Raw genomic sequence first — 27,550 nt, 5'->3', positions numbered from 1 at the left:
GCTAGGAGGAAGGAATGAGGAAGACGAGAGAAGGGAGGAGGCAAAGCTCTGAGAAGCTGAAGTCAGACTTGGGTCCCGACTTCTGCCAGTCCCACCCATATAGTGCCCAGGTGTGGTTAATCCCAATACCCCTTCCAGCCACGGCCCCAGTGCCAACACACCCACTAATGAACTGTCCTCCTCAAGCCTCTCCCTGCGGTTCAAGAGGGCACTTGAGTATTTTGGAACTCTTAGAAACCACGTGTGTAGTCCTCCCACACACCAAATGCAGGTGCGGAGAGCAGCGGGCCAACACACCCGTGCGGGCGCTTGGAGCTCTCCTGCGGTCTGATGGGGACATTCTGGGCGGGACCGTTCGTAAAGAGCATGACAACATGGACTCGTGACCCTGGAAACCATCTGGTACAGTCCTTGGACCTTATTCACGAAGCCACCCAGCCTAGGGCTAAGGCACCTGGGGGGGTCCCCCAGCAGGACGTCCTTTACTCTCACATCACTCCCTAAGAGACCTACAGATGGACGCGTGAGCACGCAGACTGCAGACACACACCCTCCATCCAGGACACCAATGCCCACACGGCAGCCAGAGGACCACGCAGCTCACCTGGCCCAGCGTGAGTCCGGCCCTCACCTGCGCAGCCCCACCTCACAGCTGCGTAACCCCGCCCCTCTCCTGTGAAGCTCCGCCCCTCAACTGCGTAGGGCATCCCTTATCTATGAAGTCCCCGCCCCTCTCCTGCTAAGCCCCTCCCCTTCGCAGTACATCCCGGGCCCCACAACCTGGCCCCGCCCCTCGCCGTGGCCCGGGGTCCGCCCCTCGCAGCGCTCCGCCCCTCCATCGCCCCGCCCACTCCGCGACCTAACGCCGACCTCGGCCCTCGAGTGGCGCGCGCCGCGGCGGGAGCCCGCCCGCTTCCTCGCCAGCCTATTGGAGAGAGCGTCGCCCCGCGCGCCGACCAATGGGATCGCAGCCGGCGTGTCCCGCCCCCGCGCCGTGCGTCCGATAAGATGACGCGGCGGCGGTCCGGCGCTGGTGGAACATCATGTGGCGCTGCGGCGAGCGGGCGTGCGGAGTGCTGCGGCGGCTGAGCGCAGGGTGAGGGGCGGCGGCGAGCAAGGGAGGGCAGGAAGGAGGGGCGGCGAGGGCGGGCCGGGCGCCGGCAGGGGCGGGCGGCTTCGGGTTATCACCCGGGCCTGGGGATGCCGCTCCGCAGCTGCCTGCTGTGGGGGCCCCTGCTCCCCGAGACCCCTGGCCTGGGGCCCCCGCTCCCCGAGACCCCTCGCCTGGGGCCCCCGCTCCCCGAGACCCCTGGCCTGCGGCCCCCGCTCCCCGAGACCCCTGGCCTGGGGCTCCCATACCCTGAGACCGCTTGTCTGGGCTTCCCGCACCCGGACACTCCTCGCCTGGGGCTCTCGTACCCCAAGAGCCTGAAGCCAGCCTGAGGACCCTTGCAGGGCCTGGGGGAGGGGGTCCCTTTAGCTCCTTGGGATGGCAGAGCAATCCTCCTCCTCTCACCTCCCAAAGGAAGGGAGTTTCTGTCCGGTTACCAGGGTCGCGGTGGTGGCAGGCAGAGAAGTCTGGGGGTAAGGTGGGGCCAGGCCCAAGGAGCGGGCCTGACCCCCTTTCCCTCTGGGACCTCAGGTGGTCTCAGCGTGGGTGGCCGTGTGTGTGGGTTGTCAGGACTTTTGAAGGGAAGGTGGTCATTGATGTGGATTTTAATTGGTGCAGTAAAAGCAACTGGCCGTTCATGGTTCTCATTAAAACGTTTGCTCCTATTTTTTTTTGTGATGGGCAGGGCGTCCTTAAGAGGCCTCAGGCTTCCACACCGAGTAATTAACGTTTGTTACTAGATTCATTACTAAAATTGTAGCCTTGAGGAATTGAACTTTTTTTTAATGACTAGATTTACGGAAAAAGAATATGTTTATTTTCCAACCTTGAATGACTGTCATGCCCTGTGAATTTGTAAATTGACGTAACATTTTACTTGTTAAAAAAGGATGAGTTTAGTTTCATGGTAATTCACAGAACCTTGTTATGGTGCAGTTTAGCTGCTGTTAGGTGAGGAAACACCGGGGTGCCGCTTGGTGGGGTGCCCTTCTGGCATGTTGGAGTTTGGCGGCAGGAGCGTTATTCATATAAGTAGTTGGTTACCAGACAGTACATGGAGCGAACCCATGTTGCCTCCGGCTTTTCATTCGCTTTCAGTATAAGCATTTCCTTTAGTGATTGTGTTCATGATAATAACTTCTTAAAATCCTCTATCCCGTAATTCTAGAATGTGCTAAATCTATAGGGAAAGTGTTGGTTGGTTATAGCATATCTCTATGATATTGCCTAATATTGACTGAGTCAGTGTTGTTTTTTATGGAAAATTCCATAAAACGTGTAATATAGTTGAGAGAAAAATTATTTAAGAATAAGTCGTGTCACTGTTACCCAGTTTAAGATTACCCCTAACTGATGGTAACTCTCCCTCCCTCGCAGATGTAATCTCTGTCCTGGTTTACAGAAATTATTTCCTTGCTTTCTTTATATTTTTACCATCTGTGCATTTCTACAATACAGTGTTACCTGCTGGATTAATACTACGTCTGTCCTTGGTATTTTTTTGCTTCAGCATCATGTGACCCACATCTTCATTCCACGTAGTTGTAGTGTGTTCATTCTTACAGCTAAGTTTTTTTATCGATTGAATAAAATCCACAATTTATCCACTCTCTGAATGCACATCTGGGTTGGTGGAGTTTGGGGCTCTGAGGAATGGTGCCGACGTTGTAGGTGTGTGCTGGTGCACGAGGGGGGTTCTCCAGGACACGTACCTCAAGGTGAATGAATTGCTAACCTAAATGCCAAATGCTATTCCGAAGTCGTAGAATTTGCACACCGAGTAGCAGTGTATGAGAGTTCCTGGTAATACTACTTAATTTTCACCAATTTGGTAGGTATGGAATGGGACTTGATTGTAGTTGGAGTTTCTTGTGATGCTGTGATGGAAGAAGCCATTTTGACATGAGAGTTGTTTTTTATACAGATAAGAGAAATTGGTATTATAATTGTACTGTAGTTATTTATGAACAAGTACAAATGAAAGGTTTTCAACAATTATTGATACTATGAAGCTTTAGCTGAATTGATATACGAGATCACTAAAACTGAAAGAACTTTACTGGAAATTAGTTTCCTGGGATGTGTTTGGAAGATGCAAGGTTTAATTTTTTTGTGGAATTGTCTTTATCACATGGCAATATTTTTGTTATTGCTGAGATTATGTTAGCCAGTTTTCCCCTAAATCATCTAACGTGGATGACTTTCTTTCCTTAAACGTAGCAGTGCCGACCTCAGAGCGTGGAGGTGGAGAAGTGACGCGGCCTGTGCGAGGGCGCTGCAGTATCGGGTCGGGGAGAAGATCCACGGCTTCACCGTAAGCCAGGTAGGGGCCGGTCCTGCTGTGCTCTCCTGTGTCCACTCCCTAACAGAGGGGGCGGGAGGTCCCTCTGAGCGCAGACTGGAGGGTTTCCATCTTTGTGTCCCCGGGCCCTGGCTTCACTCCTGGCTCGCTGTGGGTCCTCAGCTGAGCGGAGTTTGCAAATGAAAGGATTTCCTAATTCTTAAATAAGCACAGATCCCCAGCCTTCCCTGAACCCCTGGAAGCCTGACAGCTCTTCAGATTTTAGGAAGTAAATCAGACGCATCAGTGTTTGTGCATCCAAACACGTGACTGTTCACACTGGGTGTGAAAGTACAGACTCTGAAGGCCCCACATGTGTTTGGGGCGGCTTTTACCATCCAATGAGTTTGCTCCAGACTCCGCAAAAACTTTCTGTTTTTCAGTCAATTGGTTTTCAGAGTTATAGGAAAACAGATTGTGGTCCTGTATTTAAGTTTATGTTAAAATGGATTTCATTTGGTTCTTGTTTTTTGCTTAAACTTTCACATTGTTTTCTTTTTTTTTTTTTTTGTGAGGAAGATCAGCCCTGAGCTAACATCTGATGCCAGTCCTCCTCTTTTTTCTGAGGAAGCTTGGCCCTGAGCTAACATCTGTGCCCATCTTCCTCCACTTTATATGGGACGCCACCTCAGCAGGGCTTGACAGGCAGTGCGTCGGTGCGCGCCCGGGATCTGAACCGGCGAACGCCAGGCCACCGCAGTGGAGCATGCACACTTGCGCCACTGGGCCGGCCCCCACATTGTTTTTATTTTGATGCAATAATTGAAAAACATGTGCTTCACATAATTGACTGGCTGTTGGCTTCAGGCTGTGCTTGACACACTCACCATACAAGGCAAGCAGCTCACAGTCCAGACGGACACGCGTACAGCTGTAACACAAGGAATAGCGTGATGAATGTCATGGTAGAAGTGCAGAGTGCGAGCGGGAGACGGGAGGACGGGGCACTCTGCTGGGTGGTGGGGTAGGAACAGGTTCCTGGAGAAGGGGACGTTTAAGAAGGAGAGCCGCCATCTGTCTCTGGGCACGTGAGCAGGGCCAGGGTTGGGGTCAGGGCGAGGCCCAGGGACCGTGAGTCATTTTGTTTGCCTGAGCAGGGGCTCCTGGGTGGGTGAGAGCATTTGTGAGGGCCCTGAAGGCCATGCAGAGGAGTTGGGATTTACAGCAGTTAACTGGTAATGAGGACCATATTTGTAATTCTTTTCCTTTATTTTTCAAGTTAAAGAAACTTATTTTATGATAAACTGAGATCCTCGTTTGAGAAGTAGTTGCGTGAAAGCTGTTAGGAGGCAGATGTTTCACTCTCTACTGATTTTCAGTACATTGATCATCTCTTAGGAAGCACAGTGAACTCAAAAGTGTAAGTCATTTCATGGCCATCAATTATGCTGGCACCAGCAGGCCACTCGGAGCATGTCGTTAGTGTGGCGAGGCCCCCAGAGCAGGCTCAGGAAGCTGGAGTTCTAATCTCTGCCCAGCCAGTAACTTGCTGTGTCAGCACAGACGGGTTACTTCCACGGCCTCGGAAAAGTGGGGTGGTAAACAGCGTGTTTATCACAGTGATGGGGTGTTGTGACTGGAGGAGAGAGGGCCCTAACGCAGTTGGACTGTTCGGCAGTTTCTGCAGTACTAAGGACGGAAACTTACATGAAGGCTCATCTAGATAAACTGGGGGTGATTTATGCCCTCTGGACCCTCCCTTGAAGAACAAGTAACAGCTGATAGGCTCCCTGCTGGGAGCTGTCATAAAGTAGATGAAGCAAAGCTTAGTCCGCGAGCATCGTTCAGCTGCCCCAGGCTAAGGCCCCTTTTAGCATTGACCTCCCGGCTGCGCCATTCTGAGCATCCTCTGAGATGATGTAAGAGTAAGACACACTGCAGATGTTCCAGTGAGAGCTTTCTTCCTTCGGGGCAGCCCGGGGTCGTAGGAGGGGTCTGAACCCGCCTCTGTGTGGTCTCAGCAGATGTTCTCATTGCTCTGAGCTGCAGTTTTTTCATCTGTAAATGGGGGTGAGGATACCACCCTCACAGGGTTACACGTGAAATGGTCAGAAACTACCTAGCAAATAGTAAGCGATCATGAAAGGAATGGTGTGTGTCATCATCAGCCTAGGTCTGACCCCGGTCGTGCTGGCTTCCCAGGGTCGGTGAATTTAAGGCAGACGAGCCAGTTGCCGAAGTATACTTAACGTAACCCTCTGAGTGCCTTTCCTTCTGTTTAGCTGCTCGCATGTTTCTTGTTGATTCAGGTAACGCCCGTCCCAGAGCTGTCCCTAACGGCAGTGAAGCTCAGCCATGACAGCACGGGAGCGAGGTACTTACACCTGGCCAGAGAAGACACCAATAACCTGTTCAGGTGTGTGGTGCATCCTAAGAACACGTTCTTGACTATTTCTGCTTAGAACAGTGCCCATACCTGACGTAGTGGAAGGTAGTGGTGTCGACAGCGTCCTGGAAATGGAAGGAAAAGATTAGATGAGTTTGTGTCCTCAGCTACACACAGACAAGTGTACAGTCTGCATCAGTGGGTTTATACACTGTGGTCAGAGAGCGTTTGATGGAATATGGTGGTGTTGGGGTGATTAGCTCCCGTCTCCCGAGGCGCCCGCTCGAGGAGCTGTGTTGGGCAGGACGCTGACCCCCCTTGTCCCCGCAGCGTGCAGTTCCGCACCACCCCGACGGACAGCACTGGGGTGCCGCACATCCTGGAGCACACTGTCCTGTGCGGCTCCCGCAGGTTCCCCTGTCGGGATCCCTTCTTCAAAATGCTCAACAGGTCGCTGTCCACCTTCATGAACGCCTTCACAGGTGAGGCGGGTGTCCTGACCTGGGCCTGCTGCTGGGTCTGCGGGGGTCACCTGCTCCGGTTCACTGGGCCTCTAAGATACAGGCGGGCAGTCGGCACCTGTCCACCAGAATAGATTTACCCTCCTGTGGTCAGGTTGAAAGATGTTAGAAATTCAGTCCTGTAGGAAAGCCACATCATGGGCAGACTATAAAAACTAGATTTTTAGGGAAAAGGCATCTGTTTTTTTCTGGAAAAGATCAAAACAGTTTTCTTTGGGGAATATTGCTATAAAATTTGGCCTCTGTAGCACTATGTTAATGTTGATGGTGGTGCTGAGTTTTATTTTTAGGAAGTGGGTTAGAGAACAATAGGCTGATGTTGTGTGCAGAGAACTACTGTTCTGAGTGCTGTTCAAGAGCCAAGGCCGCCTTTCTAGGCATGTGAGATAACCAGTGCCCATGCTGGGCGCCGACCCAGAGCTGGGGCCCCTCCACGCCCCCGACAGTTAGCGCATACTGTGGGGGGAGGCCTGAAGTGAGCAATCCTGGGGACGTCCGTGTGTCTTACAAGCCTACTTTTCCTATACCCAGCCAGTGACTACACACTGTACCCGTTTTCCACACAAAACCCCAAGGACTTCCAGAACCTCCTGTCTGTGTACTTGGATGCGGCCTTCTTCCCTTGCCTGCGGGAGCTCGATTTCTGGTACGTGACGCCTGATGGTCAGTGTGGGCGTGAGTAGTTGAGTCGCTGCCCCGTGATTGTTTGTCTTTGTTTAGGCAGGAGGGATGGCGGCTGGAGCATGAGAACCCGAGCGACGCGCAGACACCCTTGGTCTTCAAAGGCGTCGTCTTTAACGAGATGAAGGGAGCGTTTGTGAGTGTTTGCTGTTTTATATTCTGTTAAAATTAACTTACTGTGTAAAGTATTGGGATATAAATAGGTTTGGTTGATAGTTGACATTCTCATATGTTATTCAATATTCTCGTCGTGTGGAGCTTGCTGAATTAGCTGGGGACGGTGCTGTGAGGAGAAAGCACAGGACGCTGGAAGGGTCAGACTCCAGACCATTCTAGAACCTGGTCTTGTAGACTAGCAGGTCTCAGACTGTGATCTGTAGAGGTCTGCAAGGTAGAAACAATTTCGTAACACTGTGAAGACATTGTCCTCTTCACTTGTCCTTGCCTGAGTGTGCAGTGGAGTTCCCCAAGCCCCCCTCCACCGTGATGTCACGGTTTATCGGGTACAGACGCAGATAGAGCATCCGGCTGTCTCCTACCAAACCAGTCATCGGAGAGATTTGCAAAGTATGTGAAATAATGCTACCGTTCTCAATAATATTTCTGTTTTGTTATGAGAACTATTTTTGAAAAGATATTTATGTCAACGTCTAACCTTGGGTTAAGTTAATGAGTGAATAAGTAACTTTTTAAACTATCTCAGCCTTAACTTCTAATAGAGAAAAATTCTGTATACATACACACACCTACACAATCAAGAAACCCACATCGTCAGAAGCTCTTTGGAGACCTCCTTAGTTTTTAGGAGTCGGAAGGGTCTGGAGACCAGGCAGGCTGAGAACCGCTGTCCTCTCAACCCCTCTTGACTTTGGGGACCTGCCCTGACGCATGGGGCTGCTAACGTGCACCACGCTGCTTCCTTGCCCGCCACCTCTCGCAGCTGGCGGCTTTTTCTTTCTCCTTTAATAGTCAATTTGGGCATCTTTAAACTCAGGTTCCGGTGACAGCTTTCCCTCTGGAAGCCCGTGGGACCCTGCTTCCCCCACAGCTTGTGGCAGAGGGAATCCCAACTCATCCTCCCTGTCTCCCCGAGTCCCTTCCCTTCCCTCAGCTGTGCAGTTGTGGTCACCTGGTGCGCACTGCACAGTGGATTTTCTTTCTCTTCTGAGAGAGCCGGTCTCCGGGTCCCTCCCAGAGATTATGAATGAGTTGAACGCTTCGTTATTAAACAGAATCTGTGTAGACATGCTTGTTTGCCATTAGAACGGTTTTATTTGCAAGACATCGCAGGTAGAGGCTCCCAGAATGTGATTAATTTGCTGTGTATTGTAACATGATAATGTGTGTTTATGATTTTACATATCTATGTGTATTTTTTTAAATTTGAAGACAGATAACGAGAGGATATTCTCGCAGCACCTTCAGAACCGACTTCTCCCTGACCACACGTACTCGGTGATCTCCGGTGGCGATCCACTCTGCATCCCAGACCTCACGTGGGAGCAGCTTAAACAGTTCCATGCTACTCATTACCACCCCAGTAATGCTAGGTGATATTTCGTTTTTAGAGTTGAATGGCGGGGTGATTGAGAGTTGACTTGTTTGCATTTTCTTACACTAAGTTACATGGTTTCTCTCACATTTGGCAGAGATGTGTGCTTAAGAATGATGTAAATTTAGGTAAGACTTTTCTTTTTTTTTTTTTTTTTGTGAGGAGATCAGCCCTGTGCTAACATCCGCCAATCCTCCTCTTTTTTTGCTGAGGAAGACGGCCCTGGGCTAACATCTGTGCCCATCTTCCTCCACTTTATATGGGACGCCGCCACAGCATGGCTTGCCAAGCAGTGCGTTGGTGCGCGCCCGGGATCCGAACCAGCGAACCCCGGGCCGCCGCAGCGGAGCGCGCGCACTTAACCGCTTGCGCCACCGGGCCGGCCCCAAGACTTTTCTTTTTTTGTGAGGAAGATTGGTCCTGAGCTAACATCTGCCAATCCTTCTCTTTTTGCTGAGGAGGACTGGCCCTGGGCTAACATCCGTGCCCATCTTCCTCCACTTTATATGGGACGCCGCCACAGCATGGCTTGACAAGCGGGGCGTCAGTGCGTGCCCGGGATCCGAACCGGCGAACCCCGGGTGGCCACAGCAGAGTGCACGCACTTAACTGCTTGCACCACCGGGCCGGCCCCAAGACTCTTTACTTAACAGTTTGTCTCTCTGATTTACTTGGATGCTCATTCTAAAAGTCTACGGCATCTCAGCTTTATGATTGTCACGTGGGAGTGTCTGTGGGCGTCCCCCTCCTCAGGCTAACTGACGCTGTACCCATGAGGCTCTCAGCCCTTGATCAGGGACAAGTGCTTCAGAAATAGGGATTGCAGTTGTTAAACCTGGGATACTTGCTTTTTGATAAATTGCTTGTTTCAAGTATCACTAATAATAAAACACTAGTGCTTGTATTTGTAAATAAGCCAGACAGTAATGTGAAATAGTATTTGCAAGATTATTTTAAATGTAAAAAATTTAAATTTTAATTGTGAAAACTTCCAAGCGTACAGGAAAGTATAGAGAATAGGATAATGAGCCCCGTACACTTATCACTTAGATGTATCCTCTGCCAACATGTTTTAAAGGAAATTACAGAAATCATGATGGTTTCCCCTAATACTTGGATTTGTGACCCTAAAACATAAGGATATTTTCTTACATAAGATAATGCCATTTTCATATTTAGCAAAGTGAAAAATACTAGCTTAAAACCACCTCCTAATTCTGAATTCGGATTTTCCAGTAGTCCTCAAAATGTTTGTTTGATCCAGACGAGGCCCACATGTTTGGTAGAGCTCTGTTTTTCTCCCTCAAGACACAGGCCGTCTGGCGGGTGGGATTCTGACACCACTGAATGCTGAGTTCCTCATCAACCTGCTCGTGGTTCTCATGTTCACTGGGTATTGCCTGGAGTGATTCCTCTAGTAGAGTTTGCAAAGTTTTCTAAAGAATTCTGTCGTGTCTTTCACATTTATTAGCCAGACTTCTGCAAAGAGGAGCGTTCCCCATCAGCGGGGCTGTGGGGTCGCCCTGCAGAACAGTTGTGGTGGGAGAGGTGGGCAGAGCTTCTTTGCCTTGGCTGTCCAGTTTTAGGGGGAGATGGTGTCAGTAGCTCCTCCAATGATGACAGAAGAGAGTTTTTTTTAAAGGCTTGTTTGGTTTGTTTTATTTTTTAATACTATTATGACTTCATAGAAATATTTTCATATATGTGTATATTTGAGGGTGTGTGATCAAATGGAATCTTTTTATTTATTGTTTTATGCTCACATCCTCCAGACTGTAGCCTGAGGGAGTTTCTTTAAGCTCATCCTGTCTTTCTCACAGCTTCTTTAGTTTTTGGTAACTTGTTTAGTTTCTGTTCCCCGGCCCCAAATCTGGGCTCGTCCTGCTCCAGGTCTGTAGCTAGTCATTTCCCCAAGGAGTTCTGTGACTAAATGGAGACAGACATTTAGAGGCCAGTGTCTGGACGGACACCAGGTGCCCATTGCCACTGGATTATCACTTTCTAAGCCTTTGAGTGGAAAATTTTAAAGGATCTTTAAGATATTAGTCCCCCAGATCTCTCTATTTATTTATTTTATTGGGATATAATTGGCATATAACATTGTATTAGTTTTAGGTGTACAACAAAAGGATTTAAAATATGTATATATTGTGAAATGATCACCACAGTAAGTTTGGTTCACATCCATCACCGCAGATAGTTACAATTTTTTTGTTTTGTGATGAGAACTTTTAAGATCTGTTGTCTTAGCAACTTTCAGGTATATAATACAGTTTTGTTAACTGTAGTCACCTTGCTGTACATTAGATCCCCAGAACTTATGATTGGGAGTTTGTACCTTTTGGCCGCCTTCCCTATTTCGCCCACCCTCCACCCTTCACCTCTGGCCACCACTGATCCTCTCTCTCTATCAATGAAGCTTGACCATAGCTCGGATGTTATATTAAAGAAAAAGATCAACTCTGTCATTGTAACCTTCTTCCTCTGGATGAATAAATGTGTTATCTTAAAAACGTGTAAAAGAGCGATTTTTGCTAGATTTATGTTTAATTAATCCCATTGCGTGATTTGTATTGTGTTTGAACCACCTATCTTATAAAAAGAATAAAAGCCTCTGTTTGGTGTTTGTAGTTAAACTAAGTAAAGAAAGTGTATTCCTATATAAAGTTCGTTTCAATATGGAAACTGGCTTGTTATCAGCTGCCTTATCCTGCATACCCTCCATTTCATACAAAGAGCCATCTGTGCTGATTTCTCGTCTTTTTAACTAAGACTAATATATTCTCTCAAAATTTCAGGTTCTTCACTTATGGTAATTTTCCATTAGAACAGCATCTGAAACAAATTCATGAAGAAGCACTGAGTAAATTTCAGAAAATTGAGCCAAGTACCGCAGTGCCAGCTCAGAAGCCTTGGGACAAGCCAGTAAGTGCCTTGAGCAGAGAATAATCAGTGTTTTTACCATTCCTATTAAATATATTGAGGTGAAAACTCAAACCGTGTATCCATAATAGGGTTTTAAAATGTTGTTGTGGGCTCTGCTGTGTATGTAAGAGCTTCTCAAACCTAAAGAATGGTTATTGGTTTGAAAGGAAAGTTAATTTAGTGAAAAGCATCTCTTGGGCCATTTTATCCATCCAGAAAACCTATACTGGTTTGAACTCGTTCATTCGTACTCTGTGCCTATTTAACGTGTCACATTGTTTTACAGAGGGAGTTCCAGATCACGTGTGCCCCAGACTCCCTGGCCGCGGGTTCCTCCAGACAGACCACCGTCAGCGTCAGCTTCCTCTTACCAGAGTGAGTATCTGGAGTTCTCCCATCACATGTGAATGGATGGATGGTTAGGGTTCAGAGTCCAGCAGGTGTTAGAGGTCGGGAAGTTTTTACAACATCGGGGATGGTTTTGGGGAAATCGCTTTTGATAGCCTTCCAGAAGAAAGGTAACTTACTTCTTATTGCATTTTAAAGCTGCTTCCAGAGAAAAGTCTGGCTCAGAACGGTAGATGTTAACATTTGGAGAGGTCACCAATGCCTTTGAGTGTGGGAAGAGCACTATGAACAGGGCCTCAGAAAAATGTATGACACAGAACTCTAATTCTAGGGTGCGTGGGCAGGAAGGAGCCCAGCTGAGCTCCATGGGGTGTCTGCCCTCAGTAGCCACACAGCTCAATGGAGTTGCCCTGTCCCCTCACTCTTTTTTGTCCAGGTGTAGATGGTGCGTGTATAGTGGAAATAGTAGAGGTCAGTGCCTGGCACACTGTCATGCGATAGCGTTCAATACGCAGCTAAGTCAGCTGTAGGGTTTGGGACCAAAAAAAATCTCAGTGTCTAAGAACTTTGCAAACCAAAAAAATAGTTACTGTCTTTGCCCATATAACTAAAAAAATAGAAGTTGAAATGCAAGAATTTCTAGTAGAACTTTGGCTTTTTTCAAAATAAAAGTGTTAATTTAGTAGTGATTTTCATGATTTTGAAAACATTTACAAGGACCAACAGTTTCCCCTTTTTCCTCTCTCCCTCCCTGTTGAATGAAGGATCACTGATACCTTTGAAGCCTTCACGTTAAACCTTCTGTCTTCACTCTTGATTGGTGGACCCAACTCCCCTTTCTACAAAGCCCTAATTGAATCTGGACTCGGCACGGACTTTTCTCCTGATGTTGGGTGAGTTTGATTATCAGATCAGATCAGTAGTTTGCAGCTGGGGGCAGTTTTGTAGTTGACAAAGTTTGGACACGTTTTTGTTGTCAAAACTGGAGAGAGATTACTGTTATCTGGTCAGTGGGCGTCAGGGATGGAGGATGCTCAACATCCCACAGTCACAGGATGGCCCCCCTCCCACCCCAGCCCAGAACTGTGCATTAGATTATGGTTCCAGTGCAAGCTATTCATAGCCCCTGCAGGAGACATCTGACAAAAAAACAAAAACAAAAGAAAAAAAAAAGATAGCCTTTCCAAGATCTCAGAAGGGCATATGCTGCTTGTTTTAAAAGTCAGGTCGTTAAGTATTCTTCAAAATCTTAGGACTTTGTAAAACTCAGCACTTCTCTATTTCTAGATTTAATTTTGCCATTACTCTAAAGTTTACATTGTATTGATTTTTAGAAATGTTAAAAGGACATGAATGTAAGTGTGACCGATTATATCTGAGGACACCACTTTGACTTTTTCATCAAGGATTTGGGAGTTTAAAGTCCTCAGCTCTGTTCTGTAGAGTACTTGGACATTAAATAAAGCATATTTGATGAATGATGAAAGTTGTTGGGTTTCCGATGCGTTATCTTCTTTTGTGTTCTAGATATAATGGCTGTACAAGGGAGGCATACTTCAGCGTCGGCCTGCAAGGGGTTTCGGAGAAAGACGTTCAGACAGTCCGCGACATCATCGACAGGACGGTAGATGACGTGATTGAGTGCGTATGGCTATCTGCGGTGGTCCGCCTGCACTCTCAATTCCTGAGTCCTTTACGGGGCGGGGGGGGGGGGGGGGGAGCCTTCTGTTGTCTGGCCGTCTCTTGATGTAGTAACATGTGTACTCGTTCATATTTAGTTGTTTAAATATCGTCTCTGCTACTTGGTTCAGAAACGTTTGAACCAAGTTCAAACTTGGTTTGTTTTCAGCATCTCTTTTCTTCATATTTCCTTAGAAAGGGATTCGAAGATGATCGAATTGAGGCTTTACTTCATAAAATTGAGATACAGATGAAGCACCAGTCGGCCAGCTTTGGACTCGCCCTGGCTTCTGTGTGTAATTTCTCAGCCTACCTCTCTCTCTCTTTCTTTGGTTTTCTTGAGTTTTGTTATCAGTGGTTCTTGACAGCACTGACAATATGGATTGATATTCAGCGAACCTTTCATTTGAACCTTGCAAGTTACACTGTTTTGGATCGGATACAAATTTACTTTTAATTTAATTTTATAGTATATTGTTTGTCTTTTTACTAGCTTCCTTATTGGTTTTTTGATATCTTATGTTTTCATGTAAAACAGGTTTACACAGAATACTTTAAATGGGTAGGGATTTGTGATAACTGTTGGTAATTATATTTTCTAAAAATAATTTTTAAACCTTTTTTGTTAGAAAAAAGCAGGTTTGAAATGAGTTTAGTTTTTCTTCTTCTAACCAAAGAATGTCTTAAATTTTGTGAACAGTCCATCTGTGATATTTTTAAATATAAAACTGAGATCTTAATAAAATGTCATGCCTGTGATGTTTACTGAGCGAATGTAGAGTTGGTGGTGTGATGTGCATATGGATTTAAAATTCTCTGTTCCGGAGGAGAAGTCAAGATGGCAGCGTAAGCAGACTGTGAAGTAGATAATAACAACAATAAACAAACACACAGAGACAGAGATTGGATTAGTGGTTACCAGAGGGGAAGCGGGGAGGGAGGAGGGCGAGAGGGATAATTTGGCACGTGTGTGTGGTGATGGGTTGTAATTAGTATTTGGGTGGTGAACATGAGGTAATCTATGCAGAAATAGAAGTATAATGATGTACACCTGAAATTGATACAATGTTATAAACCAATGTTACTGCAATAAACAAAAAATTAAAAAAAAAGTAAAATAAAATTCTCTGTTCCAGTACATAGCTTCCTGCTGGAATCATGACGGGGACCCCGTGGAGCTCCTGAAGCTGGGGAGTCAGGTGGCTCAATTCAGGCAGTGCCTTCAGGAAAATCCAAAGTTTTTGCAAGAAAAAGTGAGACAGTATTTTAAGGTAAGAAAATTGGAGAACTTCTATCTATAATTTTGAATTTGAATTTTATAATAATGAATATTAGGAATATAACCTAGATAACATAAGTCAATTTTTGTTAATGAATAGGTGACCAAATTTTTAAATTATTAATTAAAAATTTAAATGCTCATTAATTCTATTTTCCAGATTCTAATGCAAGTTGGTTTTTTATATGAATGTATGCTGTGTTTATGTGTACTTTTTGTATATGAATATATATGTGTGTGTGTATGTATTAACAGAATATCTGCACGTCTTTTTGTCCTGTTTTGTAAGTAGAAAGATTGTATAGAATACGAGAACAGTCATAAAGGTGTGTGTCCTGGTTGTTCTTGTGAAGGATTCTATTGAGGCTTGCTCGTTTGTTTCCATGGATTTCTGGTTGTGTGTACTTGGTGTGTGTCCCCTGGTAGGCAGTTGTGACTATGGCAGAACTTCTTATAGGCCCTTATAGGGTGGGGAGGGGGCTGTTGTCTGTGTGCCGTTGTTTGGACATGAGACAGGATTTGGTCACTTGACCTGGGGTCTCTCTACATTGTTCTAGTTATTTTGCATGACGTTCAATATGTTGGGCTTTAATAAAATCTTGTTTTAATGTGGCTTTTTTTGTTGCTCTGGTTGTTGCAGAATAATCAGCATAAGTTGACTTTATCAATGAAACCAGATGACAGGTATTCCGAGAAACAAACACAGATGGAAACAGAAAAACTGAAGCAAAAGGTCAACTCTCTTTCCCTGAAAGACAAGCAGCAGATCTATGAGAAAGGTCAGGCTAATTGTGTTCTTATCATCCCTCAGCCTCCACCCACCCCCGGGGGGCTTCAGGGAGTTGATAGTTGGAGGCAGGTAGTATTTCAACCAGCGTGTGTTTCTGGGGCATCTACAAGGTTCTACCTTTGGTGCGATGGATTCAACCCCAGTAGGACTGACCCTGTTCTCGGGGAATTCACCCTGTAGTTCAGCAGGAAAGGCAGGAGTACTGGAAAAGAGGTAGCTTTATAAGGTTTATTCATTTTATAAATTTTATGAATACTTTCTGTTTACCAGGGGCTGTGATGTGCCACTAAAATGTATGTTGTGTTGCAGTCTGTAGTAGTTGCCAGATGAGCCCTGTAGACAGTATGAGCTGTGAGTTCAGGAGAGGCCGGTCTCAGTGAGGGAAAACCTTGAGCTGGTGGTGAGGCACCAGTCGGATCCGCATGGTGCCGGAGCTCGTGAAGACAGGAACAGTTTTATAATTTTCTACCGTGCTAAACATGCACTCAGTGTAAAGCCCAGTGGTCCTGCTCCTGCATATTTACCCAAGAGAGATGAAAGAATATGTGCACACAAGACTGAAACAGCCCACATGTCCATCCACATGGCACATCCACACAGTGAGACAGGACTCGGCCGCAAGGAGGAACAGAGCACTGCCATAGTGTTGACGAATCTCAGAGGCACCGTGTGGAGTGGGGTTGGCCAGGCACAGAAGAGCACTTGCAGGATGAATCCATTGATTTGAAACCCTCGAAATGGCAAAACAGTAGTGACGGAAGGCAGGTGAGGCCAGGAGTGGGCGCACGTGGTTACGCTACCGTGTACGTTTACCAAAACTCATTGCATTACATCTTTAGGATTTTATACGTAAGTTATATATTAAACTTTATTGAAATATATATACAGTACAGATACATACATGCCCACTTCAAAAAAAAAAATTAGCTGGTGGGATTATATGAGGAATTATCAGGCTTGCCAGGTAGAGTTGACTTTAGGTGGAAAGTAAGTGATTCCATTTTTTTATTTAATTATTATTTTTTTTATTGATGTCATAATAGTTTATAACATTGTGAGATTCCAATTGTACATTATTATTTGTCAGTCACTATATAAATGCGCCCCTTCACCCCTTTGCTCACCCCCCAACTCCCTTCCCCCTGGTAACCACCAAACTGTTCTCTCTATCTGTGTCTTAGTTTATATTCCACATATGAGAGAGGTCATACAGTGTTTGTCTTTCTCTTTCTGGCTGATTTCACTTAACATAATACCCTCCAGGCCCATCCATGTTGTTGCAAATGGGACGATTTTGTCTATTTTTATGGCTGAGTAGTATTCCATTGTATATATATACCACATCTTCTTTATCCAGTCCTCAGTCGATGGACACTTGGGTTGCTTCCACTTGTGGCTATAGTGAATAATGCTGCAGTGAACATAGGAGTGCATAAGCCTCTTTGGATTGTTGATTTCAAGTTTTTTGGATAAATACCCAGAAGTGGGATAGCTGGATCATAGGGTATTTCTATTTTTAATTTTTTGAGGAATTTCAGTACTGTTTTCTGTACAGGCTGCACCAGTTTGCATTCCCACCAGCTGTGTATGAGGGTTCCCTTTTCTCCACATCCTCTCCAGCATTTAAGTGATTCCATTTTGATCATGCTAAGTTGGAGGTGATTTAATCTAATAAAGGCAGAATTAATGTCAATATGTAACCCACTGTTGTTTATCTCTGAATTCTTGTTTAGACATACAGCTATTCTAAACTCTTCCATAAATTCAACGTGCTAATTGTGACTAATGTAATAAACACAAACTTCTGTTTTGTGAGGGCCCATGGTCAAGTTCCATCTTCTCTTTTTTTTAAATTGAGGTATTGCTGACCTGTGACATTATATTTGTATACATTGCAAGATGATCATCACAACAAGTTTAGTTAACATCCGTCACCACACGTATAGTTATAGCTTTTTTTTTTTTTTGTGATGCGGGCTTTTAAGATCTACTCTCTTAGAAACTTTCAGATACACAATACGATATTGTTAACTATAGTTACGATGCTGTATATTACATCCCCAGGAATTAATGTATCTTACAACTGGAAGTTTGTACCCTCTGGCCCACCTTCACCCATTTTGCCCACCCTCCACCCCCGACTTCTGGCAGCCACCCGTCTGTTCTCTGTATCTATGATCTTGCTTTTTTTATTGTTGCTTTTTAGATTCCACATATACGTGAGATCATAGGGTATTTATCTTTTTCTGTCTGACTTATTTTACTTAGCATAATGCCCTTGATGTTCCTTCATGTTGTTGCAAATGGCAAGATTTTGTTCTTATTTATGGTTGAATAATATTCCATTGCATGTCCGTGTGTGTGTGTGTGTGTGTGTGTGTGTGTGTGTGTATGTATATATACACCATGTCTTCTTCATCCATTTATCCATCAGTGGATTCTCAGGTTGTTTCCATAGCTTGGCTATTGTGAATAATGCTGCAGTGAACAAGGGGGTGCAGGTATTTTTTGAGTTAGTGTTTTTGTGTTCTTCAGATAAATACCCAGAAGTAGAATTACTGGATCATATGGTAGTTATATTTTTATTTTCTGAGGAACTTCCATGCTGTTTTCCATAGGGGCTGCTTGCATTTACGTTCCCACCAGCAGTGTACAAAGGTTCCCTTTTCTCCACATCTTCGCTAATACTTGTTATTTCTTGTCTTTTTGATAATAGCTATTTTCACAGGTGCGAGGTGATGTCTCCTTGTGGGTTTGATTTGCATTTCCTTGATGATTAGTGATGTTGAGCACCTTTCTGTGCACCTGTTGGCCATCTGTATGACTTCTTTGAAAAATTTATATTCAGATCCTCTGCCTGTTTTTTAATTGGATTGTTTGTTTTTTGCTGTTGAGTTGAATGAGTTCTTCATGTATTTTGGATATTAACCCCTTATCAGGTAGATGGTTTAGAAATATTTTCTCTCATTCTCTAGGGGCCTTTTCATTTTGTTGATGGTTTCCTTTGTTGTGCAGAAGGTTTTTGGTTTGGTGTAGTCCCACCCATCTTTTCATTTTCAGTTAAAGCCATTTGTAGTACAGAAGATAATTCCATGCCTAAGCAGCAGAACATACGTTCCCTGAGTTTTCAGATTCCTGGCCTGGCCTGGTGTGCTCTGTTTTAAGAAAACCAGTATACTCCAGCCCATACCCGCATGTGAGTGACCGGGGGCCCCTATTAGAAAAGTGTGTTCTTATTTTACAGGTGCCTGCAGAGTTCTGTTAAGTAGGACACTCTGCTAGTGCATATATAATGGTTGTTTCAGGTCAGTAAGTCTTAAGTGTGGACTGAGTGTGAGGAATCTGTGAATCGAGGTCTAATCTGTAGATAAACGCCAATGAAAAAAATGCGAGATTATCCAATTTGCTAAAAACTTTACGTAATCTTCCAATTTTGGGTGTTGGTGTACTGTGAAGGGAGGCAGCCCCAGCCTTCGGGAGCTTGTGGTCTGGCGAAGGGAGGAAATGCTGGAGGTTTCTGTCCTGACTGGGCGTGTGTTCAGAGAGGGGAAGGGGGTGTTGTAAAGGATAAAGGAGGCGGACCCTGAGTTGTTGCCAGGACTGGGCAGGCAGGGGCAGGAGGTGCCTTTCAGGTCAGATGCACAGAATTAGAAAGCATCTGAGGGGCCAGGGCTTGGGACACTGTGGTTGACTGGGGGTAACGAGCAGTGAGGGAGGCCCTTGCAAGTCCAGGAGGTGTGAGTGTAGCCGGGGAAAGCCCAGCTCCAGGCCACACCTGGGGAGTGGGGCACAGCAGTGCCTGTGGCGAGCTGCCCTGGAGTCCCACCACAGGCTCTCCAGGCACTGGCGATGGGAGCCTCAGGGAGGGACGTGGACGTCAGGGGAGCTCCCACTCTCCCGTGTCCGGTCAGCTCGTCAGATGCGAGGGCATCCGTTACCCTGGTGAAAGGATGCAGCTGTGCGTTTGACACAGCTGAACTGTGAAGTCTTCACACCTGCCCCGTTCAGCTCCATCAGGAGGCACACATGCGGATTCCTCCCCGACAGCCTGTGTGGTTCTGTGCAGGGACTCCCCTCTGATCAGATCAGCGCAAGAACAGGCCCAGAAAAGGTGTTTTTCAGCATTTTTAGAATTTATGAAATTTATGTCGTTAACAAGCATTTTGCAGAGATCAGTGAAAATGAAATAAGAGTAAACAAGCACGAAAGTTATTAAATTTCAGTCCAGCAAGAAATGGTTTGAAATCTCTGAAAATAAGTTCAGTCTATCTGGTATAAAATTTAGGGGGCCGTGGAGCAACTGCTTGAGCACAGCCCCGCCCCCCACAAAATTGTTCTTGCAGGTCATTGAGAGTGAGAGTTGGGGAAGAGGTGCTGCCTGGGCGGGTTGTGGTGCTCCTGATCTGGTTTGCCGGGAAGTGACGGGTTCCCTTAAAGCCCAGTGCTCAGGGGCCCCACACTGGGCATGGGGGGCTGATTCCTATGTGAGTTCATAGAGAGAGGGGAGGTGAAGTGCCTAAGACCTTTCTGTTATCACCTGAATGTTCATCCATCCCTTTTTTCAGGTTTAGAATTACAGGCTCAGCAGAGTAAGCCTCAGGATGCCTCTTGTCTCCCAGCACTGAAGGTGTCGGATATCGAGCCCACCATCCCGTTCACGGAGCTGGAGGTGGGCCTAGCAGGTCAGTGTGAGCTGTCGTGTTCACTCGAGGGCTCTTTGGTTAAGTTCCGTTCCAGTCTCCGCAGGAAAAGCAGAGTCAGTGTGAGCACTTGGGCGCCCCTGTGAATTCATCGTCTTGCTCGTCACGTTTCTTGTAGATGGTTTTCACCATTCACTGACGGTAGACTTCTCTACTCAGTGGGGCCTGTGGTTTTCCCGTGAGTGGATCTGATAGGGCGCTGGGGTTCATTCGTTGCTTCTAGACTCAGGTGAGGATTAGCATTATGCTGTGGCTGTATTAAATGCAGCTCTTAAAAGGTGCAGGCGTCCTCTGAGCCCCTGGCCGTCAGTCCAGGAGGGGACGACAGGACGTGGAGGGGTCCAGAGCACCTCACAGTGCTTGGGTACCAAGTGGCGGAGAGTGGGAGGGAGCTGCAGGTTGCTGTTATCTCGTCTCTCCTCCTAGAGTGTCTCCTCTGGTCTCACTGCTTCGCTCTGGCTTCCAGCTGGAGGCACAGGAGCCGTGCTCTCTGGGACAAGGTCACCCTGTCGGGTGTGGACGTTCATCCTCCAAGTGGGGGACTTTAGTTTATCCCTGTGTCTTGAGGACGTTCCGATGACAGCGTCACACTTTCTCTGGCACCCACCTGGTTTAGGATTTTAGACTGTGTTTGAGCATCACTATGATTTTGTGAAGCATCTGTCTCCTGCTTTTTGTGATTTTTTTTTTTTTTTTGGTGAGGAAGATCGGCCCTGAGCTAACATCTGCCACTCCTCCTCTTTTTTGCTGAGGAAGACTGGCCCTGGGCTAACATCCGTGCCCATCTTCCTCCACTTTATATGGGATGCTGCCACAGCATGGCTTGACAAGCGGTGCATCCGTGCGCGCCCGGTATCCGAACCGGCGAACCCCGGGCCCCCATAGCAGAGCATGCGGACTTAACCGCTTGTGCCACCGGGCCGGCCCCCGCCACTGATCCTTTAATCCCCACCCAGTTTGGGTTTATTGGTGGAGCTCAGGAAGTGTTCAGTAACAGAATTAATGAGGGTAAATCAGTCGTCAGTCAGTGCCTCAGTTCTGCTGGTCTAGGGCTCTGTGCTAGGGAGGTAAGAAAGAGCACGCCGTAAATAACCCCTGAAGGACTGGGAGCACAGCGGCCGGGGGTTGCCAAGAACAGGACGGACCCACAGGCTGGGGGCTGCGAGGTGGGGGTGCGACTCATTAGGAAGACGAGTGGCCTTTGGGATGGGTGAAGGAGTGGGGTCAGATGTTGCAGGAGTGAGCTTCAGAGACCACTCTGGTGATGAGGAGAGCCTGCACAGAGGTGGTGAGGTGGACGGGGAGGGGCGGACCAGCCTGAGCACCAGCTAGTTACAGAGCCTGAAGAACACCCTCCTCCTGCTCTCACCCTTCAGAGAGCAGGGGTTACTCTAGTGTTGAAGACGCTCAGTGTTTCCCATAATAGAAGTACAATAGGGAAATTTGTCTACATTATGCCAAATGAAGAGTATTTCTTCGCAAATAGAAACTTTAAACCTCCACCCTGGAAAAGCATTAGCGTTATTTTTAAAATACTAAACAATGATTATATGTTGAGAAATTGTAAAACTTCAATGCCTTTTGCTTCTGCAGCTGGAGAAATCCCCGTGCAGTACTGTGCCCAACCCACCAACGGCGTGGTGTACTTCAGAGCCTTCTCCAGCTTAAACACCCTGCCCGAGGAGCTCAGGCCCTACGTGCCGCTCTTCTGCAGCGTCCTTACCAAGTAAGAGGCTCCTGTGGGGACAAAGACACACATTTATGTAATTCCCCGTGTCTTAGTATGTGTTATTAATGGGTATTTTCTGTGTGTGTATTTATTTTGTTTTCAAGCATCAGTAATCACTTTCCAGTGAACCATTTTATTCTTCAAAACCCATACTGTGGTTACAGTGTATAAGTAAGTGTTCACTATCTTTGTTGAGAATTTTTTAGGAAAATCATATTTTCTTACTAGAATATAGTACATTATTTTTATTTATTTATTTATTATTTTTGTGAGGAAGATCAGCCCTGAGCTAACATCCATACTAATTCTCCTCTTTTTTTTTTTTTTGTGAGGGGATCAGCCCTGTGCTAACATCCGCCAATCCTCCTCTTTTTTTTTTTTGCCGAGGAAGATGGCCCTGGGCTAACATCCGTGCCCATCCTCCTCCACTTTATATGGGACGCCGCCACAGCGTGGCCTGTCAAAGCAGTGCATCGGTGCGCGCCCGGGATCCGAACCAGCGAACCCCGGGCCGCCGCAGCGGAGCGCGCGCACCCAACCGCTTGCGCCACCGGGCCGGCCCCCTAATTCTCCTCTTTTTGCTGAGGAAGACCGGCTCTGAGCTAACATCTATTGCCAATCCTCCTCCTTTTTTCTCTTTCTTTTTCCCCAAAGCCCCAGTAGATAGTTGTATGTCATAGTTGCACATCCCTCTAGTTACTGTATGTGGAACGTGGCCTCAGCATGGCCGGAGAAGTGGTGTGTCGGTGCACGCCCAGGATCTGATCCCGGGCCGCCAGTAGCGGAGCTCGTGCACTCAACCGCTAAGCCACAGGGCCGGCCCAGTACATTATTTTTAAACCTAGAATTATAAGATAATACAGATACATCTATCTCAACGACTAGTTCTTTTTGAGACTGTGGAGCAAATGATTGTTTTTCATTAGAAAACAATTAAATAAAGTAATTTAATTAAAGTAGTTAAATCTTTGGCATAGGCCTGGGGCCACTGTGAGAGGCCGTGTCGTGTACCCCTCCGTGAGCTTGTCTGTAATCCCCGTGTCCCTGGTGAGCAGAGGTCTGTGAGTAGCTCTGAGGATGCCGAAGGGTGCACACACCTCCGCGTGTCCCTGTCCTCTGCTCCGTCTTGGTGGCCGAGGGCAGCAGGCTGAGTGGCGAGTGGTTGGAGCCGTAGGCTTCCTCTCCCGTGTTGGGGCAGAGGCGAGACCTCTGCAGCAAACAGGACAAGGCTCGCCATCCTCAGTCAGGGGCATGCGGTCTTCATCTTGCAGGAGCTGGATGGACGGGGGTCCCCTGCACTCTGGCCGAGTGTCACGTCACATGAAAAATGCTCTTGACCTTTTCAGAGCTCTCTACCCTTTTTTATCATCGCTCCCACTGCTTGTCCTTTTATGGCCTGGCTGTTTTAGAAAAAACCTCATGGTTGTCACCTTGGCTTGAATTGTTTCTTGCATTAGGAGCAGCGGTTAGAATGTTTCTTCCCAAAGCGTTATCAATGTTGAGATGACTTTTCCTATTCTTGAAAACTCAGAAAGGCTTATTCTTCAGATCTCCTTCCTGAGACTACCCGATACTGGAGCAGATGCCGTCTGTGTGACAATGTTTTGGAAGAGGGGGGAAGGCTTGTAAACATTTGAAAGCGTAGCGCTGGGAAGCAGCTGAGTGTTTCATTTGTCGTGCTGGGCAGCGGCTGCCTGAGTGTCTGGAGGACTGGACTCTCAGTGAACTCCCTGAGCAGGAGAGGCCAGAGTCCCCCGGGGAGAGGGCGGGTGGACAGTGCAGAGGGTGCTGTGGGAAGGCATCCGTGCTGTGCAGGTTGGGGGTGAAGAGGCTGGTGAAGCTGTGGTGACTGGATGAATCCAGCTGCGTGACTCAGGAGGATGTGGCCGAGACTGCGTGGCTAACTGGGGAAACTTTCCTTGCTGTTGACAGGCTGGGCTGTGGGGTTCTCGACTACAGAGAGCAGGCTCAGCAGATTGAGCTGAAGACGGGGGGCATGACCGCCTCTGCCCACGTGCTGCCTGATGACTCCCACCTGGACACCTACGAGCAGGTGGCGCTTTGTTCCCACATCATGTTGCTCCAAAACTTGTTTCTCCGAGTCTTTTCTTCTCCTTTTAAATGATGTCATCGTTAATTTCTTTCTCTTCTTTTTCTTTCATGATTTAGGGAGTGCTTTTTTCATCCTTCTGCCTCGATAGAAACCTGCCAGACATGATGCATCTGTGGAGTGAGATATTTAACAAGTAATTGATGTGCAAAGATGTTAATCCCGGGACATCAGAGATCCGGGTCTGCAGTGTACTGACAGTGGAAGGTTTACTCACTTGTTGGTTGTTGATGTCCAAGCCTAATTTTACTTATAATTCCTATGGACTTGTAAAATTTCTGAGGATGTTTACATCGTCTGGAAACTTATACTTAATAAATTTTCTATGATACAAAGGGGGTATGGGTGGGTTTCCAGGAACTTAACTGTATTTTCCTTTTTCCACAGCCCGTGCTTTGAAGAAGAAGAACACTTCAGAGTGTTGGTGAAGATGGCCGCTCAAGAGCTATCCAATGGCATCCCGGACTCGGGCCATCTCTACGCGTCCGTCAGAGCCAGCAGGACCCTGACGCCCGCGGGGGACCTCCAGGAGACCTTCAGTGGGATGGATCAGGTGCCGAGCTTGCGACATTTGTGACTCGGGGTTGGCCAGCTCTTCCAGAGTTGGTAGTAAATTGTTTATATCAGAAAAGCTAACTCACAGATTTTGTGAGGGAAAAATACTTTTTTAACTCACTTCCTCTTTCCACCCCCAGCCCCTCCCCTCTCCAAACTGGGATCGAGCATCCCACCCAGAGGCACAGATGGGTCCCCGTGTCACGGTATCTGGTTTCCAGACTGAGGAGGTGGGGCCTCCACTCTGCCAGGGGTTCGGTCTGCCTCACGAGTCAGTCTCTCTGGCCTAGGTGCGGCTGATGAAAAGGATTGCGGAAATGACGGACGTCAGACCGGTCCTGAGAAAGCTCCCTCGCATCAGGAAACACCTGCTGACCTGTGATAACATGAGGTGGGTCCCTGCTTGTTTCTGAGCAGAGATCTCGCCATTCATCCCATTTCAGCAAGTGTCGTGTGTAGGTGCTTCCGCTTGAAGTTAAGTTACGTCACCTTAATCTTCAGAAAGAATGCTTGATGTGGGTTAGACGATTGATTCTAGACTTCACTGGTGCTAATAATTAAGAGATCATTTAATGTAAGAAAAAAAGTAGTATTTTAAGTTTAATGAATGTTGTGGAAGGGAGGGAAGAAAGCAAGCTAATTTAATCCTAAAACTGCAAAGTAGATTTACTGCAAATATTTAGTTACGTTGCTTCCGAAAGTAAATAGCGAACGGTCTGTAAATGAGCCATCCGCGAGACCAGTAAAGGTTAGCTTGCTCAAGGGCAGAGTACAAACACAGTTTCTTGTAAGAATAATTATACATCGGTTTGAGGAAGACATCGAGCAGCTTGGCCATCCACACACAGTTGGCCCTAAGCCCTAGGTGTGTGAGCGTGACAAAATTGAACAGTGACTGACAGTGGGTGTCTTTTCTGCATTTCACCGTCGGTGACACAGATTTAGATGAGTTTGTAGCTCTATGTCGAGTCCCGTTACCTCTCCCGCAGCGGTCCTTGGGAATCACCGGCAGGTTCTCTCAGGGCAACAGGAGGGGAGCCCGAGGTCAGTGCTGGGCAGCCTGACTTCCAGCTCCTGAAAGTGTAAGTGACACTTACACCTACACCCACGGTGCCTCGGGCAGCTTAAACACGTGGACCTTCTGTTTCCTTCCCCATAAAACGCTCCTTTTCAGATTTGTAGCAAGAAGTAAAAGAGTGTATGCAGAGGAGTTGGTCTAGTGCGGGGAATATGGTTAGTGTTACTATAATGGTAGCTACTCCTAATTCTACTAATAGATTGAGGATTTAGGGCCAAAAAGAAAGACAATGCACTCTGTCAATAAACTATAATTCAGGTAACTTTGATATGGTAGTATTTGTGAGTCTGTAGAATTTGGAAGAGGTATATAAAAACATTTTTTGAGAGTGTGGTAATTCTTTGGCAACTTATAATTTTCTACTTTAATGACCAGTTCACATTTTCAAATTGTTGACTTCTCTTCTAGACAGTAATTTAAGTCTGAAGGCATTGTTGGCAGATCTTAATATTCTCCATGTTCTCCTGCATCTTCCGAAGAACAGAATTTAGAGTCAGAAATGCTGTCTTTGCGTCTTGATTGCTGTTATTAATAACACATTGAAATAGGGGGCCAGCCCGGTGGCATAGCGGTTAAGTTTGTGCACTCCACTTCAGCGGCCCGGGGCTCGAATGTTCGGATCCCAGGCGTGCACCGACGCACTGCTTGTCAAGCCATGCTGTGGTGGCGTCCCATATAAAGTAGAGGAAGACGGGCATGGATGCTAGCCCAGGGCCAGTCTTCCTCAGCAAAAATAGGAGGATTGGCAACAGATGTTAGCTCAGGGCTAGTCTTGCTCACAAAATTAAAAAAAATAAAAAACACATTGAAATATATGGAAGGCTTTTTGATATCTTGAAAGTGTTGTCACTTTCCACGTGTATTATTTCTGTTATTTGGCTACTATTTTTTTTTTGACATTTTCAAGCATTATTTTATACAAAACTATTATTCACTTTTATTTTTGTATTATTTACACAAAATGTACTGAACTAGTAAAACAGTGTTCTATTTTTTATAGTAACGGTTATCTACATGTATGTGGTTTTAAAACAGATGTTCAGTGAATGCTACTCCTCAGCAGATGTCTCAGGCGGAAAAAGCGGTAGAAAACTTCATCGGCAGCCTTAGTCGAAGTAAAAAGGAACGGAAACCTGTGCGCCCGCACGTGGTGGAGGTGAGACAGCACTGACGCAGCACGTCCGGGCTGGGTCCCAACTCCTGTGAGGACTGGTCCCTGGAGCCTGTGTGCGGGGCCGCTGCCCCGGTCGCAGATGAGGGGCAGAGCTCAGGAGGAGGGGGAGCTTGTCTGGTGTTGACCCAGGTAAGGAGTGACATCAGGCCCTGTGGTTTGGCCTGTGGCCCTGGGCTCCCTCATTGTCACTGAGCCGTGCACTGAACAGTGTCCTGGTGGGGAAGCTCTCGGGCCTGGGGTGCGGCTGTCCGAGAACACCCCCAAACAGTGACTCATGAGCCTGTCTCGCTGCTGCTGGGAGGCTGTTTCTCTAGCATAATTGTATCTAGTACAGTCTAATCAATGGGATTAATCTACAACGTGGGCTTTAATCTAGCTCCCAGGAGCAGTAGGGAAGCCTTACTTCTCACTGGAGGAGCTGGACCCGCGCAGGATGCTGCAGAGGAGTTACTTCTCTCTCCTCCGTCTCGTCCACACGTCCCTGCCCCGTGTGGATGGGTCTGCCTGGCTTTGTGGGGCCCCCTCAGCCCCACCTGTGTTCTTGTTTCTCCTTGACCGTCTGAAAGTCTGAAAGGAAGTGCCATCTGCTTAAGGTGTTGTCGTTTACAGCACTTGAGCACGTGTGCCCTGACACTTCTTGTTAGCCCCGT

General features: G+C 46.8%; 1 protein-coding gene across 2 annotated transcripts in view; it reads left to right on the top strand.

Annotated features, from left to right (window-relative positions):
* Window positions 1–1,025: 1,025 nt before the first annotated feature.
* PITRM1 (pitrilysin metallopeptidase 1) overlaps window positions 1,026–27,550 on the top strand; it is a 30,716-nt gene continuing 4,191 nt past the window's right edge. Inside the window, exons 1-21 of one of the 2 annotated variants that reach the window (XM_058532345.1) lie at window positions 1,026–1,096; window positions 3,335–3,434; window positions 5,702–5,808; window positions 6,109–6,260; window positions 6,831–6,945; window positions 7,020–7,116; window positions 8,370–8,530; window positions 11,331–11,457; window positions 11,744–11,832; window positions 12,570–12,698; window positions 13,333–13,446; window positions 13,681–13,777; window positions 14,622–14,756; window positions 15,405–15,543; window positions 20,120–20,236; window positions 21,848–21,980; window positions 23,916–24,036; window positions 24,153–24,229; window positions 24,481–24,646; window positions 24,939–25,039; window positions 26,762–26,882. In XM_058532345.1, coding sequence (XP_058388328.1) covers window positions 1,044–1,096; window positions 3,335–3,434; window positions 5,702–5,808; window positions 6,109–6,260; window positions 6,831–6,945; window positions 7,020–7,116; window positions 8,370–8,530; window positions 11,331–11,457; window positions 11,744–11,832; window positions 12,570–12,698; window positions 13,333–13,446; window positions 13,681–13,777; window positions 14,622–14,756; window positions 15,405–15,543; window positions 20,120–20,236; window positions 21,848–21,980; window positions 23,916–24,036; window positions 24,153–24,229; window positions 24,481–24,646; window positions 24,939–25,039; window positions 26,762–26,882 — 2,451 coding nt within the window. In that variant the 5' untranslated portion in view covers window positions 1,026–1,043. Of the gene's footprint in view, window positions 1,097–3,331; window positions 3,435–5,701; window positions 5,809–6,108; window positions 6,261–6,830; window positions 6,946–7,019; window positions 7,117–8,369; window positions 8,531–11,330; window positions 11,458–11,743; window positions 11,833–12,569; window positions 12,699–13,332; window positions 13,447–13,680; window positions 13,778–14,621; window positions 14,757–15,404; window positions 15,544–20,119; window positions 20,237–21,847; window positions 21,981–23,915; window positions 24,037–24,152; window positions 24,230–24,480; window positions 24,647–24,938; window positions 25,040–26,761; window positions 26,883–27,550 lie in introns of both variants that reach the window. The other variant, XM_058532344.1, reaches the window with a different exon arrangement.

The sequence above is a fragment of the Diceros bicornis genome, chromosome 36 (assembly GCF_020826845.1).
Source record: "Diceros bicornis minor isolate mBicDic1 chromosome 36, mDicBic1.mat.cur, whole genome shotgun sequence".
NCBI classification, from domain to species: domain Eukaryota; kingdom Metazoa; phylum Chordata; class Mammalia; order Perissodactyla; family Rhinocerotidae; genus Diceros; species Diceros bicornis.
Note: the sequence above shows the minus strand (reverse complement) of the source record. Positions and strands in the feature narration are given on the sequence as shown.